Source organism: Acipenser ruthenus, chromosome 4, assembly GCF_902713425.1.
Source record: "Acipenser ruthenus chromosome 4, fAciRut3.2 maternal haplotype, whole genome shotgun sequence".
Classification (NCBI taxonomy): Eukaryota; Metazoa; Chordata; class Actinopteri; order Acipenseriformes; family Acipenseridae; genus Acipenser; species Acipenser ruthenus.
This window is the reverse complement of record NC_081192.1, coordinates 179,902-199,325: the sequence shown is the minus strand read 5'-3', so window position 1 is coordinate 199,325 and position 19,424 is coordinate 179,902. Positions and strand designations below refer to the sequence as shown.

General features: G+C 42.5%; 2 protein-coding genes across 4 annotated transcripts in view; one reads left to right on the top strand and one right to left on the bottom strand.

The window, feature by feature from the left end:
• Positions 1-17,160, bottom strand: part of LOC117400617 (ribosome biogenesis protein bop1-like) — a 112,164-nt gene extending 95,004 nt beyond the window's left edge. The window contains exons 1-2 of one of the 2 annotated variants that reach the window (XM_059021224.1): positions 16,984-17,159; positions 12,353-12,517 (exon numbers count right to left, since the gene is read on the bottom strand). In XM_059021224.1, the coding sequence (XP_058877207.1) occupies positions 12,353-12,517; positions 16,984-17,100 (282 nt within the window). In that variant the 5' untranslated portion in view covers positions 17,101-17,159. Of the gene's footprint in view, positions 1-12,352; positions 12,518-16,983 lie in introns of both variants that reach the window. The other variant, XM_059021220.1, reaches the window with a different exon arrangement.
• A 207-nt stretch (positions 17,161-17,367) lies between these two features.
• The window catches only part of LOC117400274 (heat shock factor protein 1-like), a 34,913-nt gene continuing 32,856 nt past the window's right edge, over positions 17,368-19,424 (top strand). Inside the window, exon 1 of one of the 2 annotated variants that reach the window (XM_033999953.3) lies at positions 17,368-17,885. In XM_033999953.3, the coding sequence (XP_033855844.2) occupies positions 17,742-17,885 (144 nt within the window). In that variant the 5' untranslated portion in view covers positions 17,368-17,741. The remainder of the gene's footprint in view (positions 17,886-19,424) is intronic. The other variant, XM_033999952.3, reaches the window with a different exon arrangement.

The window sequence follows — 19,424 nt, the reverse complement described above, 5'->3', positions numbered from 1 at the left end:
TCAACAGTTTTGACAAGTTGTTTAAAGTTCTGGATGAGTACACAATATCTAAGGTAGATTCCTTTCAAAATATCCCCCCCCCCCTCAATTTCTTTTTTAATTTGGAAGGAAAAGGAATTTGAATTCAATCAATCAATCAATCATGGACAATTACAGCACTCCTTTTGCAAGTATAATTAGCCCATTACCAGAAGAGGTGATTTTAATGATGAGCCTGTTCTGTGCTCTTTGATTTGAACAGGAGCCTAGGGGAGCAGGGCGAGTGTTTAATGATGAGCCCATTCTGTGCTCTGATTTGAACAGGAGCCTAGGGGAGCAGGGCAAGTGTTTAATGATGAGCCCGTTCTGTGCTCTGATTTGAACAGGAGCCTAGGGGAGCAGAGCGAGTGTTTAATGATGAGCCTGTTCTGTGCTCTGATTTGAACAGGAGCCTAGGGGAGCAGGGCGAGTGTTTAATAATGAGCCTTGTCTCACTGTGCTCTTTGATTTGAACAGGAGCCGAGGGGAGCAGGGCGAGTGTTTAATGATGAGCCTGTTCTGTGCTCTGATTTGAACAGGAGCCGAGGGGAGCAGGGCGAGTGTTTAATGATGAGCCTGTTCTCACTGTGCTCTTTGATTTGAACAGGAGCCGAGGGGAGCAGGGCGAGTGTTTAATGATGAGCCTGTTCTGTGCTCTTTAATTTGAACAGGAGCCTAGGAGAGCAGGGTGAGTATTTAATGATGAGCCTGTTCTGTGCTCTTTGATTTGAACAGAAGCCTAGGGAAGCAGGGCAAGTGTTTAATGATTAGCCCGTTCTGTGCTCTGATTTGAACAGGAGCCTAGGAGAGCAGGGCGAGTGTTTAATGAAGAGCCTGTTCTGTGCTCTGATTTGAACAGGAGCCTAGGGGAGCAGGGCGAGTGTTTAATGATGAGCCTGTTCTGTGCTCTGATTTGAACAGGAGCCTAGGGGAGCAGGGCAAGTGTTTAATGATTAGCCCGTTCTGTGCTCTGATTTGAACAGGAGCCTAGGAGAGCAGGGCGAGTGTTTAATGAAGAGCCTGTTCTGTGCTCTGATTTGAACAGGAGCCTAGGGGAGCAGGGCGAGTGTTTAATAATGAGCCTTGTCTCACTGTGCTCTTTGATTTGAACAGGAGCCGAGGGGAGCAGGGCGAGTGTTTAATGATGAGCCTGTTCTGTGCTCTGATTTGAACAGGAGCCGAGGGGAGCAGGGCGAGTGTTTAATGATGAGCCTGTTCTCACTGTGCTCTTTGATTTGAACAGGAGCCGAGGGGAGCAGGGCGAGTGTTTAATGATGAGCCTGTTCTGTGCTCTGATTTGAACAGGAGCCGAGGGGAGCAGGGCGAGTGTTTAATGATGAGCCTGTTCTGTGCTCTTTGATTTGAGCAGGAGCCTAGGAGACCGGGGTGAGCAGGATCTGCAGGATCATTTTCCTGTGTGGGCTCAGGGAAAAGAAAGAGCACCTTCCTGGAAAGCGGAGCCCCCCTGCTCTCCCACTCTGCAGCAGCACATTCAACAAGAGCTGAACCGAGAAACACACAGCTCCCTTTGGGACGATACATTTGCACTGTGACAAGTGGTCTGGAAATTGCCTCCAAGTAGTTTTTGTAATTGGTGCAACAGAAAAACTTACACTTGGGTGGATTTTATTGTCTGTCGATCTGTCACTACATTGGTGCACTCTGTGTTCATGCTGTAGTAGGCGTGAGTATCCAGTCCACAGGGTTAGAAAGTTAATAACAGTGTTTCTTCTGAGGTTTGTTATATATTTAATAAAATGGCTTCTCTAAAGAAAGGAATGAGGCAAAGCCATGTTTGGAACCGGACGAGAGAACCGTGGTACGTAAAAGAACTATGCAAACAAAATTGGCGTACCACAAAAACAATGCTTCACCATTTGAAATGAAAACATTCAGAAATGACTGTGGAAGGAGTTACTGACGGCAGCAAAAAGCATGTCATCCCCGATCAGGACAGTGCGTGTGAATCATGAAAGCAGCAGTTTTGAAATTGATGTAAGATTATCCCAATACTGTGCCGACCCATAAAACAATAACAGCGAGGCTGGAAAAACTGAAAGAAAATCAGGCTGCAGCTGTTCATACAAAACTTTCAAAAGGGAAAAAAAGTTGCAATTACCACAGACACCTCATTCCCCAATCCTCCCAGAGGTGGAAGGGTTTTTCACTTGAAAGTGTTATGTAAGCTTTTGGACCAAACGGCCGTTTGTTTAGTACAGTGTTTATTTGTATGTTGGAACTACTGCACTAAAGTAAAGGACCCCTGAGACACACTTCAAACAGGCAGGCCAGGCATCTCTTCTTAATGTAAAGCGTGTGTAGATACGTTCTGTTGTTTAGAAATGCTTGACCATGATATACAATTAACTGCACTAGAAGGCAAACATTCTGTTCATTACTTAATATACTGATGGTGTGTTAGATTGGCATTTAAAAATAGGGTATGTGGCAGTGTCTGGGAGGTTACGTACACTATAGTATGTAGAGGAGAGTGGCGTTGGATTCGACAACTTGGAAATTGCAATTATTATTTATTTATTTATTTATTTATTTATTTCTTAGCAGACGCCCTTATTCAGAGCGACTTACAAGATATCACATTATTTTTACATACCCATTTATACAGTTGGGGTTTTTACTGGAGCAATCTAGCTAAAGTGCCTTGCTCAAGGGTACAACAGCAGTGACCCCCACCTGGGATTGAACCCACGACCCTCCGGTCAAGAGTCCAGAGCCCTAACCACTACTCTACAAGTACTCGAACAATAGATCTAAAAAAACCCTACCCATACTATCAAAGACCTAAAACTTTTTAGTATCAGTCACAGTGCTCTTTCCAATTCCCAAATCTTGTTATTTTATTCCAGGTAATTAACTTTTCCAGAAGTGAAAGTCAGAAGTGAAAGTCACATTTACTTTCCTGTAGCCATTTTGCATCAGCGCTGTAGTGGGTGATGCTGCTGAAGAGCTTGATCAAGTTCGTTTTATTTCTTTTGTTAAATGAACCTTTAAGAAACTATTCTAAAAACACTACACTATCTGAAAATGTGTTGAATATGTACAGTTCTGTCTCCACTTCAATTACAACCATTGTTTGACTGAAGAGAGCATTTAAATAGAAACATTTCAAAATATATTTTGGTGTTTTTTTTTTTTGAGGTTAAGTCTTTACGATGTTAAAACGTTATTTGCTTATTTAGGGTTTCTTTGCTTAGAAAACACTAACCAGGGCTGTCAGTATACATCATAATGTAATATAAAGAGTGTGTGTGTGTGTGTGTGTGTGTGTGTGTGTGTGTAGATATGGTTTAAACGCTGACACTGTGAAGCATTCCATCGTTCATAAAAATGTACCAAAAGCACATCCCTACAAATTAACGTCTGTCTTGTGCAAAACCTATCAAATTACTTATTCAAAATACTTGTGAAAAAAGGAAGTGAGGAATGGGTTAAAAAGAGAAGAAAGATTCCTATAACGGATTGGATTATCTGAACATGATGGGTTTATGGGTGAGGTTTATTTTTTCTCTCTTTTAGTGGTAAACCTAAAACATTTGGACATTTTTGCTGACCCTGTTATGACCTCAAAATGTATAATTCCCCTGAATTGTGTAAAAGGCTAAATTTCAGCTGGACAGTCCATTTGGTTTCAACTAATACAAGACACGGCTCTGTAGAATTACAGGTCTTGCTATTTAATTGTGTTTTTATATTACGTTTATTCATACCGTATTTCCATTAAGCTCTGTATAACCTGGTGTGATAGTCATGAACCCATTCAGCAACCTGGAGAGCTAGCAGCAGAACCAAACACTGCAGCACAGCTACCCACCTCCCTGTGCCAGTGTTAATAACACAGCTCTGTATAACCTGGTGCGATCGTCATGAACCCATTCAGCAACCTGGAGAGCTAGCAGCAGAACCAAACACTGCAGCACAGCTATCCACCTCCCTGTGCCAGTGTTAATAACACAGCTCTGTATAACCTGGTGCGATCGTTATGAACCCATTCAGCAACCTGGAGAGCTAGCAGCAGAACCACACACTGCAGCACAGCTACCCACCTCCCTGTGCCAGTGTTAATAACACAGCTCTGTATAACCTGGTGTGATAGTCATGAACCCATTCAGCAATCTGGAGAGCTAGCAGCAGAACCACACACTGCAGCACAGCTACCCACCTCCCTGTGCCAGTGTTAATAACACAGCTCTGTATAACCTGGTGCGATAGTCATGAACCCATTCAGCAACCTGGAGAGCTAGCAGCAGAACCAAACACTGCAGCACAGCTACCCACCTCCCTGTGCCAGTGTTAATAACACAGCTCTGTATAACCTGGTGTGATAGTCATGAACCCATTCAGCAACCTGGAGAGCTAGCAGCAGAACCACACACTGCAGCACAGCTACCCACCTCCCTGTGCCAGTGTTAATAACACAGCTCTGTATAACCTGGTGCGATAGTCATGAACCCATTCAGCAACCTGGAGAGCTAGCAGCAGAACCAAACACTGCAGCACAGCTACCCACCTCCCTGTGCCAGTGTTAATAACACAGCTCTGTATAACCTGGTGTGATAGTCATGAACCCATTCAGCAACCTGGAGAGCTAGCAGCAGAACCACACACTGCAGCACAGCTACCCACCTCCCTGTGCCAGTGTTAATAACACAGCTCTGTATAACCTGGTGTGATCGTCATGAACCCATTCAGCAACCTGGAGAGCTAGCAGCAGAACCAAACACTGCAGCACAGCTACCCACCTCCCTGTGCCAGTGTTAATAACACAGCTCTGTATAACCTGGTGTGATAGTCATGAACCCATTCAGCAACCTGGAGAGCTAGCAGCAGAACCAAACACTGCAGCACAGCTACCCACCTCCCTGTGCCAGTGTTAATAACACAGCTCTGTATAACCTGGTGTGATAGTCATGAACCCATTCAGCAACCTGGAGAGCTAGCAGCAGAACCAAACACTGCAGCACAGCTACCCACCTCCCTGTGCCAGTGTTAATAACACAGCTCTGTATAACCTGGTGTGATCGTTATGAACCCATTCAGCAACCTGGAGAGCTAGCAGCAGAACCAAACACTGCAGCACAGCTACCCACCTCCCTGTGCCAGTGTTAATAACACAGCTCTGTATAACCTGGTGTGATAGTCAGGAACCCATTCAGCAACCTGGAGAGCTAGCAGCAGAACCAAACACTGCAGCACAGCTACCCACCTCCCTGTGCCAGTGTTAATAACACAGCTCTGTATAACCTGGTGTGATAGTCATGAACCCATTCAGCAACCTGGAGAGCTAGCAGCAGAACCAAACACTGCAGCACAGCTACCCACCTCCCTGTGCCAGTGTTAATAACACAGCTCTGTATAACCTGGTGTGATAGTCATGAACCCATTCAGCAACCTGGAGAGCTAGCAGCAGAACCAAACACTGCAGCACAGCTACCCACCTCCCTGTGCCAGTGTTAATAACACAGCTCTGTATAACCTGGTGCGATCGTTATGAACCCATTCAGCAACCTGGAGAGCTAGCAGCAGAACCAAACACTGCAGCACAGCTACCCACCTCCCTGTGCCAGTGTTAATAACACAGCTCTGTATAACCTGGTGCGATCGTCATGAACCCATTCAGCAACCTGGAGAGCTAGCAGCAGAACCAAACACTGCAGCACAGCTACCCACCTCCCTGTGCCAGTGTTAATAACACAGCTCTGTATAACCTGGTGTGATAGTCATGAACCCATTCAGCAACCTGGAGAGCTAGCAGCAGAACCAAACACTGCAGCACAGCTACCCACCTCCCTGTGCCAGTGTTAATAACACAGCTCTGTATAACCTGGTGCGATCGTCATGAACCCATTCAGCAACCTGGAGAGCTAGCAGCAGAAGACTGCAAATAAAATGCTCGGGGGAAGAAAAAAAAAACACACACACCACACCAGTAACACAACTCCCTGCCCCAGTGTTAAAAACACAGACACACTGGATGAAGGTCTTATTCCTGATCCAATACTGATTTACAAGTCTAAACAGAGCAGAAAGCAGTGATATACACCCTGTTCAGAAAGTAGACACGGTGCGTTAGCCATTCCACTCCGATATACACCCTGTTCAGAAAGCAGACACGGTGCGTTAGCCATTCCACTCCGATATACACCCTGTTCAGAAAGCAGACACGGTGCGTTAGCCATTCCACTCCGATATACACCCTGTTCAGAAAGCAGACACGGCGCGTTAGCCATTCTGCTCTAGTCTACACCCTGTTCAGAAAGCAGACACGGTGTGTTAGCCATTCTGCTCTAGTCTACACCCTGTTGGCTACAAGATATGGCTGCTAAAAATCTTACCACATGATAAAAAATATAAACTGCACAAATGCTGCTCCAAGGCTTATAGAAGGCTAACAACTCCAGTACGAATGGCAGGAAGTCGAAACATACATCTCAATCTCAGAATTGCTCATCATAGTTTTAATAATGCCTTTTGTTTCACTGTTGATTTCTGCTCCCTGCTGGCGTTACCCACTGCCCATACTGTTAACACCAAGAAAAGCTCTTAAACTATATTTTGCAACATTCCCCTTAAAACACTTTAACAGAGGGTTAACCCCAAAACGCGTCTCTCTCATCTATTACACATGCGCCCACTGAAATACAAGGTCATTTTCGAATAATGATTCATTCGTCATTTTATTACTAAAACAGACATTTACTTTTGAAACCCTTCAGATCGATCAAAACAATTACTGTGCATAAAAATCCTTCTCTTAGTTTAGATCATTTATGAACTGGTGGTATTAGTGGTGCTCCAAATGTTTTAGCCCACAAGAGGGCAGCTGTGTGCAGAACACACACCAAAGTGTACAATGAATTTAAATAAATATAGAAAAATTAGCAAGCTCCCTGCAACCCACATTGCAAACCCGCTCTCTATAACTTGGTAAAATACATGTACACAATGAAATGGTTTGACTGCAGTCTTACTTCCCCTGCTAAAATAAATCCGGACAGAGCGTATCACCCCAATATTCAGGCAAGAAATGGTCAAACCAAGTTTTAACCAGGCAGAATAGCGCCACCTGCTGACTGGGATGGATACCTGCTTTTAACTTTGTCAGCTAGACACTCACTGACAGCCTGTGCCTAATTCTTCATGGGACCAAATTTCATTTGATAAAGTAACTAGAACTGCAACTGTAAGAGCTGAAAAACAAGTAAAAAGGGCTAATTAAGCAAATGGTTAGTTCAGTTAAGGGTATAGTTAAGTAATTGAGAGCTCGGTTGGAATGAAAACCAGCAGACACAGCAGGGGGTCCCCAGGACTGGGTTTGAGAAGCCCTGCTTTAGATAATCCAACTGGACCTCCTATTTCACTGACAGGCTATGTGCCTGATTCTTCATGGGACCGAATTGCATTTGATGTCCAGTAACTGTTAGTTTACCACAGCTCCTAGATCCATGAGGAAATACTGAAACACATTCATAACATGCCATCACATAGCCATGTAATCTGATCATTTCAGTCTTTCTAAGCAGAAATGCAGTTCATTGAAGAAACCACTGAATTAGTAAACCTTCTCAAGCATGTAAATCCTCCCTCTCTCACTAACATAGCACGAAATCCTGTGAGCAACAACAAGCCTTATCTGGGTTTAAATCTCACGAGCGTGGACAATCCTCCGTGTCTGCAACGTAGGAATGTGCAGTGGCTCAGTAGTTGGGGCGAGTTTAAAGTATTCAGAACGAATCAATGCGAGATACAAGGCAGGAAGGAGGGACCTTGCATAAGTCACTGCACTGGGAAAGGGGTGAAGTCATGTGAACTGTTTTTGTAGAAAACCCAGTTAAACCTGAACAAAAAACTGTTTAAATGAAGCCACTGCTGGTCTGTTGAAGTGGAAAAAGCCTTTTGATCGAAATTGGTATGTTGCAATTGGGCTCATAGACCAGTCAGTCTATCACCATTTTCACACAGAAATGCAGCTACTGTGCCATCTCTGAAACGTTTTAACGACTGTGTAAAATACCCTCACACAGCATGAAATTGCACAATCTGTGCTGGTCTAATACCGTCATAACCCTTTGTGACCGAGTGCTGTTGAGTGGCGTGTGAGTGGTGACGTCACGGACCAGAAACAGGAACCAAAGCAAGGAATGGTGGTGGTGAAACTGAACGCTACGGCGCTCAGTGCTTTTATTAAATAATAAAACAAAACAAAAGGTTTAAACAAACACAAACACCAAACAAACAAAAGGGCACGTGGGCCAAACAAATAAAAAATAAGTATCGTGCTGGTGTAAACCAGCATGCTTAGCAGTTATTTAAGTCTCGTTTTCTCTCTCCTCGCTCTCACTCCTAATACCCTCTCCCTGAGGGTAGAGAGCTGCAGGTTTATATACAGTGACCATCTCCCGATTAGCAACAATTAATCAATGAATTAACTCGGGAGATGGTCATCGTCTGCACGAGTTTAATAAGCATGCGTGACTGTCAGCTAGCTAAATAAATCACTAGCTGATCAGTCATGCCGCATCCTCACGAGGTTTTTAAAATATAAAAACAATAACAAATACCCGGCGCTTCTTTCCACTCCGCAAACAATAATACAAATAATAATTAAACACAGTGCACACATATATAGGGGCGGGACACTCCGCCACACGCTTTCACACTGCCAAAGAGATCATACACCTTTCAAACCTGTCAATCAACAGACTGTTCTCATGCAATCTGGGAAAAAAATAAAAAATAAAAAGCACCCCAACACGAACATTGGTCAACGATGTGTATGCAACAGAAGCTGCTGGTAGATTACAAAAACAATTAATTAAACTTAGGCTAGGTAGTTGTTAACTTGGTATGTTTTTATTCTCTATTAATTAAATTATATTCATTGAAAAAGGCAAGAGAACCAGATCGCTGTTATTTTTATTGTTTTGGTTTAATATAGCAGGCTAATGTTCGTATTTAAGTAGGCTACAATATTTTTTTTTCCATTAAAAAGTTGTTATTGTTCTTTGTTGAAAATAATGTTCAGCTTTCATATTTTGTTGTGTGCTACTCATTTAATCAAACCAAGTAGTGTAAGAAGATGCTTGTATCATTCATGACTTTTTCAAATCAAGTAAGCTTATGTGTGTATAAAAAAAAGACAATAGAGCCAGTGTCATCTTACTTAAAGGCACTCAAGCTGAAATCGTAAAGTAATTTAAAGTAGGCTACAAATGTGGCAGTGGACTGTCTCTCTTTAGTAAGCATGCAAGAACTTGCAGACTTAACTTGAGAATGGTGAATCCAGTGGTTATGGTTGTGTTGATATTCAGCCTGAGACGGCGTATTGTAAAGAAGGTGTACTGACTGATGCAACACAATGATAAAAATCACCAACCCCATCCCTGGCCCTGCTCGGCTCAGAGCCACATTCACATGTGTTGAGAGGTCAGAGTTTCATCAGAGCCACATTCACACGTGTTGCGAGGGCAGAGTTTCATCAGAGCCACATTCACACGTGTTGCGAGGGCAGAGTTTCATCAGAGCCACATTCACACGTGTTGCAAGGGCAGAGTTTCATCAGAGCCACATTCACACGTGTTGCGAGGGCAGAGTTTCATCAGAGCCACATTCACACGTGTTGCGAGGGCAGTGTTTCATCAGAGCCACATTCACATGTGTTGAGAGGTCAGAGTTTCATCAGAGCCACATTCACACGTGTTGTGAGGTCAGAGTTTCAGAGTTTCATCAGAGCCACATTCACACGTGTTGAGAGGTCAGAGTTTCATCAGAGCCACATTCACACGTGTTGTGAGGTCAGAGTTTCAGAGTTTCATCAGAGCCACATTCACATGTGTTGAGAGGTCAGAGTTTCATCAGAGCCACATTCACACGTGTTGTGAGGTCAGAGTTTCAGAGTTTCATCAGAGCCACATTCACACGTGTTGAGAGGTCAGAGTTTCAGAGTTTCATCAGAGCCACATTCACACGTGTTGCGAGGGCAGAGTTTCATCAGAGCCACATTCACACGTGTTGCGAGGGCAGAGTTTCATCAGAGCCACATTCACACGTGTTGAGAGGTCAGAGTTTCAGAGTTTCATCAGAGCCACATTCACACGTGTTGCGAGGGCAGAGTTTCATCAGAGCCACATTCACACGTGTTGCGAGGGCAGAGTTTCATCAGAGCCACATTCACATGTGTTGCGAGGGCAGTGTTTCATCAGAGCCACATTCACATGTGTTGAGAGGTCAGAGTTTCATCAGAGCCACATTCACATGTGTTGAGAGGTCAGAGTTTCATCAGAGCCACATTCACACGTGTTGCGAGGGCAGAGTTTCATCAGAGCCACATTCACACGTGTTGCGAGGGCAGTGTTTCATCAGAGCCACATTCACATGTGTTGAGAGGTCAGAGTTTCATCAGAGCCACATTCACACGTGTTGTGAGGTCAGAGTTTCATCAGAGCCACATTCACATGTGTTGCGAGGGCAGAGTTTCATCAGAGCCACATTCACACGTGTTGCGAGGGCAGAGTTTCATCAGAGCCACATTCACATGTGTTGCGAGGGCAGTGTTTCATCAGAGCCACATTCACACGTGTTGAGAGGTCAGAGTTTCATCAGAGCCACATTCACACGTGTTGAGAGGTCAGAGTTTCATCAGAGCCACATTCACACGTGTTGCGAGGGCAGAGTTTCATCAGAGCCACATTCACACGTGTTGCGAGGGCAGAGTTTCATCAGAGCCACATTCACACGTGTTGCGAGGGCAGTGTTTCATCAGAGCCACATTCACATGTGTTGAGAGGTCAGAGTTTCATCAGAGCCACATTCACACGTGTTGTGAGGTCAGAGTTTCATCAGAGCCACATTCACACGTGTTGCGAGGGCAGTGTTTCATCAGAGCCACAGTCACACGTGTTGCGAGGGCAGAGTTTCAGAGTTTCATCAGAGCCACAGTCACACGTGTTGCGAGGGCAGAATTTAATCAGAGCCACATTCACACGTGTTGCGAGGGCAGAGTTTCAGAGTTTCATCAGAGCCACATTCACACGTGTTGAGAGGTCAGAGTTTCAGAGTTTCATCAGAGCCACATTCACACGTGTTGCGAGGGCAGAGTTTCATCAGAGCCACATTCACACGTGTTGCGAGGGCAGAGTTTCATCAGAGCCACATTCACACGTGTTGCGAGGTCAGAGTTTCATCAGAGCCACATTCACACGTGTTGAGAGGTCAGAGTTTCAGAGTTTCATCAGAGCCACATTCACACGTGTTGCGAGGGCAGAGTTTCATCAGAGCCACATTCACACGTGTTGCGAGGGCAGAGTTTCATCAGAGCCACATTCACATGTGTTGCGAGGGCAGAGTTTCATCAGAGCCACATTCACACGTGTTGAGAGGTCAGAGTTTCAGAGTTTCATCAGAGCCACATTCACACGTGTTGCGAGGGCAGAGTTTCACCAGAGCCACATTCACACGTGTTGCGAGGGCAGAGTTTCATCAAAGCCACATTCACATGTATTGAGAGGTCAGAGTTTCAGAGTTTCATCAGAGCCACATTCACACGTGTTGAGAGGTCAGAGTTTCAGAGTTTCATCAGAGCCACATTCACACGTGTTGAGAGGTCAGAGTTTCATCAAAGCCACATTCACATGTGTTGAGAGGTCAGAGTTTCAGAGTTTCATCAAAGCCACATTCACATGTGTTGAGAGGTCAGAGTTTCAGAGTTTCATCAGAGCCACATTCACACGTGTTGCGAGGGCAGAGTTTCATTAGAGCCACATTCACACATGTTGCGAGGGCAGAGTTTCACCAGAGCCACATTCACACGTGTTGAGAGGTCAGAGTTTCAGAGTTTCATCAGAGCCACATTCACACGTGTTGAGAGGTCAGAGTTTCAGAGTTTCATCAGAGCCACATTCACACGTGTTGAGAGGTCAGAGTTTCAGAGTTTCATCAAAGCCACATTCACATGTGTTGAGGTCAGAGTTTCAGAGTTTCATCAGAGCCACATTCACACGTGTTGCGAGGGCAGAGTTTCATCAAAGCCACATTCACACGTGTTGCGAGGGCAGAGTTTCATCAGAGCCACATTCACACGTGTTGAGAGGTCAGAGTTTCATCAGAGCCACATTCACACGTGTTGAGAGGTCAGAGTTTCATCAGAGCCACAGTCACACGTGTTGCGAGGGCAGAGTTTCAGTTTGGTTCTCGCTTGGCTCCACTGGGATTATAGTGGACAATGGTAGTTTGTGTTAATAAGGAACTTCGATTGCTTTTTTCTCGGCATCCCTATAGCACCTTGTCCCTGTGGAGCTGTTTCAATACCACTCTTCACTTCTTCAACACTAGAGTTCATTTCTGCCTCTTCCTCCTCATCGTCATCCTCGCTGTCACTTCCAGAGTCCTCCAGGCCAGAGTAGACGCTCTCCTCACTGTCTGTCAGGTCCTCGTCACTTTCATCACTCCCATCAGGACCAGCCTCGTCATTAAACAGAGGGAGCTGTGATCAAAGTCAGGAGCAATGCCTCATTAGACAGGGTTGTGGGTGTCACCCTCCCGTTTCAAAATAATAATAATTCTGCATATAAAGTCCTGTTCTGATATTCAAAACACACACTGAATAAATTAAAACAGCAAAAAATACACATTAGGGATGGGGAATTTGAAACGTTTAAAAACGAATAAACTCTAAAGAAGTAGTTACACGTTGAATAATATGCTAGGCGTATAACTGGTCACGTGACAGATTTCTCTAAATGCATATTTGTTTAATGTATTCATTTTAGTAATTGATCATCATACAGCCAGTCCGCCACGTATCTGACTGCAGCAGGGCCACGGTAAGGGCAGATATTATAAAAAAGGAAGGGGTTTGGCAATTGCCCCCAAGTAGTTTTTCTAACTGGTGCAACAGAAAGATTGACACTGGGGCGGGTTTTATTCTCGGTCGATCTGGTGCTTCATTGGTGCACTCTGTGTTCATGCTGTAGAAGGCGTGGTATGGTATACAGTCCACGGGGTAAGAAAGTTAATGACAAGCGTTTTTTCGGAGTTTGTTATATATTTTTTTAATAAAATTGCCTCTCTAAACAAAGGCACAAGGTGAAGCCATTTTGGAAGTATTTTGAGGAACTGGACGAGAAAACTGTGATATGTAAATTATGCCAAACAAAATTGGCATCAGGTCTAGTTTTCCTCTTGAAAGATGTATTTACTGTACCATCCCAAGTCTAGTTTTCCTCTTGAAAGATGTATTTACTGTGTGTTTTTTAAGTAACATGCCAGAGTTCTTGTGCCTTGGGTTGCAGCAATAGAAGCATAAATCCGCAAACTATCTTTTTACAATGCAAGCCAGGAAACTGCATTTCAAAGCCATCAACGTATTTCTTTCCGACGTATGAACCTGGTTTTCTTAACACAGCAGGAAGGTGGAATACAAAGCTGCACAATTGGGCAATAGTACCATGTCAACTGAATCTCGCTAGATGAAATGAGTTGACACTCTTAACTGGGTATGTAAAAAATAAGTAGGCGTGACAAGAGAGTGAGCCATGGACGACTGACAGGGCTGCCATATTATTTCTGCAACGCCCAACAGATTTTGGATTTAACCAGCCAAAAAGTAGCCACATTTTTTTTTTTTTTTTTTTTTTTTTAAGCCAGCCAAAAAACAGTACTTACATTGAAGACTTAATAAATGCTACAAAAAAATGGAGTCACAGCATATCCTCATCAACGTTTCTAAAGTGCACAGATAGAGAATTGCATAGATCCGACTTCAGGAAAGTAACACTGCTGAATATGTGTTAGAATACCGACATTAACCATAGCGTCCAACAGGTAACTTTCCATGTCTTGCACATCCCAGCGCATCTTCAGACCACTTATGGATCGGGTAAAACCTCTCTGTTTGATAAAGTCAGCTTTTTTTTTAAATACTGTTGCCGATCTTCTGCTGACAGTGTATCAATATATTTAGCTGACTTGTACATTTTATTCGTATTGCTGTCATCGTTCTCAACGCACGCCTGTGTAAACACAGACTTTTTTTTTTGCCAGTAAGAATGCACGCGCAGGTTTAACCAGCTGTTATGTGACGTCGGGCAGCAAGTGATCTATAACTAGGGCCCCCCCGGCCCCATCGAGGAGTTTAGACCTGGAAACTCACAGGATAAGCACATACTGTATATGAATAAACACATGCGCAGCTCTGCGATTCAAACTGTTGAATTTAAATCAAGGGAAGTAATGTTAAAACTTTATAATGCATTAGTAGGACCTCATCTAGAATATTGTGTTCAGTTCTGGTCACCTCGTTACAAAAAGGATATTGCTGCTCCAGAAAGAGTGCAAAGAAGAGCAACCAGAATTATTCCGGGTTTAAAAGGAATGTTATATGCAGACAGGCTTAAAGAATTGAATCTATTCAGTCTTGAACAAAGAAGACTACGCGGTGACCTGATTCAAGCATTCAAAATTCTAAAAGGTATTGACAATGTCAACCCAGGGGACTTTCTCGACCTGAAAAAAGAAACAAGGACCAGGGGTCACAAATGGAGATTAGATAAAGGGGCATTCAGAACAGAAAATAGGAGGCACTTTTTTTACACAGAGAATCGTGGGAATCTGCAACCAACTCCCCAGTAATGTTGTTGAAGCTGACACCCTGGGATCCTTCAAGAAGCTGCTTGATGAGATTCTGGGATCAATAATCGACTAACAAACAAATGAGCAAGATGGGCCGAATGGCCTCCTCACGTTTGTAAACTTTGATTATGTCGTCAAAAGTTTGCATACCCCAACGTGTGGAAATTATATATATATATATATATATATATATATATATATATATATATATATATATATATATATATATATACGTTGGTGATGGAAACTGTTGTCAACACTTTGTGCTTAAGCATTTGTTTATGTCTTTCTAAATAAAACCTGATTTCTACCCGAATATTTATTTTCTTTTTATATATCAAAGATCCACCTGATTGTCTCATTAAATAATTCTACCCAAATGTGCAGTACTGTCTGTAATACAGTCCTTTAGAAATGTGCAGTACTGTCTAACAGTCCTTTAGAAATGTGCGGTACTGCCTGTAACACAGTCCTTTAGAAATGTGCAGTACTGTCTAACACAGTCCTTTAGAAATGTGCAGTACTGTAACACAGTCCTTTAGAAATGTGCAGTACTGTAACACAGTCCTTTAGAAATGTGCGGTACTGTAACACTGTCCTTTAGAAATGTGCAGTACTGTAACACAGTCCTTTAGAAATGTGCAGTACTGTAACACAGTCCTTTAGAAATGTGCAGTACTGTAACACAGTCCTTTAGAAATGTGCAGTACTGTAACACAGTCCTTTAGAAATGTGCAGTACTGTAACACAGTCCTTTAGAAATGTGCGGTACTGTAACACTGTCCTTTAGAAATGTGCAGTACTGTAACACAGTCCTTTAGAAATGTGCGGTACTGTAACACAGTCCTTTAGAAATGTGCAGTACTGTAACACAGTCCTTTAGAAATGTGCAGTACTGTCTAACAGTCCTTTAGAAATGTGCAGTACTGTCTAACAGTCCTTTAGAAATGTGCGGTACTGCCTGTAACACAGTCCTTTAGAAATGTGCAGTACTGTAACACAGTCCTTTAGAAATGTGCGGTACTGTCTGTAACACAGTCCTTTAGAAATGTGCAGTACTGTCTAACAGTCCTTTAGAAATGTGCAGTACTGTAACACAGTCCTTTAGAAATGTGCGGTACTGTCTAACACAGTCCTTTAGAAATGTGCGGTACTGTAACACAGTCCTTTAGAAATGTGCAGTACTGTCTAACACAGTCCTTTAGAAATGTGCAGTACTGTAACACAGTCCTTTAGAAATGTGCGGTACTGTAACACAGTCCTTTAGAAATGTGCGGTACTGTCTGTAACACAGTCCTTTAGAAATGTGCAGTACTGTCTGTAACACAGTCCTTTAGAAATGTGCAGTACTGTAACACAGTCCTTTAGAAATGTGCGGTACTGTCTGTAAAATGTGCGATAGTTTGGGATATTTTGGTAACTTTGGGGTACTTTGTGGTAACAGAGTAGTTTGTGGTAATTTGCAGTACTTTGTGGTAATTATAGTGGTCATTTCTGGTACTTTGGGGTAGTTATAGGGGTACTTTGGGGTAATTAGTAGGGCCGCGAATATGGACAGATGCATTCTAATCATATACTCCCAGATTCCAAGGCTTGTATGGGAACTTGGAGACCCCCTTCAGCCAGTTTGTATATGATGACACACACACACATACACACACACCCACCCTAGAGAAGCACTAATTCAGATAACACGTCCGATACTACCACTGCCATAGCAGCTGAAGATCACGTTAAACAAGGAGATCTGCTTCTGCCTCGAGTAAAGCCATGCACAAATCAACACGTTTAAACGCGAAGTGGCTGGAACCTCTTGCTTTCAGATGACCTTATGATTCAGTTAGGGTTGCAACCTGTGCCTGTTTCACCTGAATTCAACATCTCTTCCCAGGAAACAAAATGTCAGGACCATAAATTGAGCAATGAAGTTAGATAAATCACGACAGACTACTATTGCAACAGCCGCGCAATATGAACTGGTTGTCAATACTACTGCAATAATATTATCAATGTTTCCTATTGGATGAATCACGAGCTTCATCGCCCCTTCCGTTCGGTGGTACCGTTTTGTTGTACCTCATAGAGTTAGCGACCCTCGATTATTAAGTCATGTCAAAATTGCCCGTACATTATAATCGTTTTACACGATTAAAACAATGCATCACCGGCGATGCGCTCATGTATCGCATTTATTGTAGTTGCTGGTATTTAACAAATCAACATGACACCGGTAGCGTTACTGTACAAGGACCTGCGTGTAACGGCAACATATACAGAAAAGCGAGACTTTACTAAAATATTTTTTCACAGAACACTAACCTGTTCAATTTTGTGAACGGCTTCTTCATTCGGAGCCGATCTTTTTAATTTGTAGGTTGTTTCACTTTTCGCTTGGCCACGCATGTTGCCGCTTCGTTCTGTTTTAGACGCCAACATGCTTGTTGAAAAACCAATGTGGGACACGCGCCGGTCACAGTTCACAGGTCAACTTTGAAACGTACAAGATTTTTCATAAAGTTTTTATTTTTTATTTAAGATTAAATAAATATATACTGCAGAAATTCATTAACTAAATGTCTTTTTAGAATATATGTATTAAAATGTACTCGTACTTTAAACGGGGTTAAAGGTCAAAGGTTAGAATATACACGTTTAAAAAAAAAAATCATTGAAAACCTCATGTTGTTTTAAATTGTGTTTTAAACGTGAAACAAATGACATATAAATGTTTTGAGTTTTTTTCGCAAATATGTTTTATTTTTATTTTAAGACGTTCGCAGTGATGTCACAAGATGGCGACCACCATGATCCTGTGTAATATTGTGTCTCTACGCAGTTAGTAAACATGTCTGATTTAATTCTAATCCGTGTACGGGGTGGACGCCGATAAGAAATAGCTTTAGTGAAAGACACAAATAAAAAGGGAAGATCGGTTTATTAAGACAGGGGCAGCTGCGTAACCTCATTTCTGTTTATTTGTTATCTACTGATTTGAATTGGAAATCACGTATTATTATTATTATTATTATTATTATTATTATTATTATTATTATTATTATTATTATTATCTGAATGAAATGGAAATGGATTTGCAGAGCGGCGGTGCAGGGCCAGTTTCCGGAGGGATTTTGGGCAGTGGCAGCAATGTCCCTGCTTTCCTAACGAAGCTTTGGACTTTGGTGGAAGATCCAGACACCGATCCACTGATCTGCTGGAGTCCGGTGAGTGGGGAGGGGCAGGGTAAGCGAGACTGACCTAGTGAGTTGGTTTCACTTTCCATGCGTAAATACAACTTGTAACTATACGGGCATGACCAATACGTTAGTTAATGTTAACATTAAAATGTTATTACAGTTAGTTAGGCCATCAAGCTTATTTTCTTTTATCAGATTTTCATTCATTGCCCTGGAGAGTTCTCGGTGAGTTGCACTGTACCTGAAAACCGAACTAAGTAAATACTGTTTCTTACAAGCTATTATTATTATTATTATTATTATTATTATTATTATTATTATTATTATTATACAAACGTATCAGTGCGCAGGACCACCCCTTTCGTTGTACGTGCTTGTTGCCAAAGAATAGCTGTGGATTCAAAGAGCCTGAAACAGAAAATCGTGTGTGTAGCGACGCTAGATGAGCCAGTAATACTGTACTGTAGAATAATAACTCACCGACCCGACGACAGGTTGTATACGCATCATACACATGGGAGGGGTCCTACGCAAAACACTCCATCATATAATAGACGTATCCCCTCAACTCAACACCACACGACCAGCATGACAATAAACTGCTCTAGAAAGAGTGCGAAGAAGAGCGACCAGAATTATCCCAGGTTTAAAAGGCATGTCCTATGCAGACAGGCTAAAATAATTGAATCTATTCAGTCTTGAACAAAGAAGACTACTCAGTGATCTGATTCAAGCATTAAAAATTCTAAGGTATTGACAATGGCATTCAGAACAGAAAATAAGAGGCACTTTTTTACACAGAGAATTGTGAGGGTCTGGAACCAACTCCCCAATAATGTTGTTGAAGTTAACACCCTGGGATCCTTCAAGGAGCTGCTTGATGAGATTCAGGGATAAATATGCTACTAACAACCAGCTACTAACTCCTCTCATTTGTAAACATTCTTATGTTCTTATGTTCTTACTGTGCAGAATATAGATCTATTTTTTTTCTATGTGTAACTATCGGGACTTTCTTCCTATGCATCGAGGCGCAGGACATTTGCTAGGAAATCAGGACCGTCCCGACCATATAGAGACTGTTGGCATGTATGACATTCTTCACTTTAAATATCCCTTTCCCATTAAAACATGATTGCTAACCCAAATGCACCCCTTCAGGGTTCTTGTATCTTTTGGAACCCCCCCATACTGTGCTAACTGTATGCCTACAACTACAAACAAAGGGCACAGGATCTCCAAAAAAAGAAACCATTTGCTAAAACTGGAACATGGGATGGAATTGAAGGTAGTTCAATAATGTTAGAATACAATTCAGGAGCTGGGTATCTGTTTACTGGTACATTTTAGCGTATCATATACTCTGTTGTCATAGCATTCACATTCCATTTGAAAGCAGACATGGTTTCCTGTTTGTTCTTTCATGCACCCCTCAACGAAGCCATCCATCCTTTCTTTTATATGTGTGTGTTTATTTTTGTTGTTACCTATGAATATGAAACCCATTTAACTAATCAAATAAAAACATATAATTATAGGTTCACATTCCCAGTCTAAATTTAATGT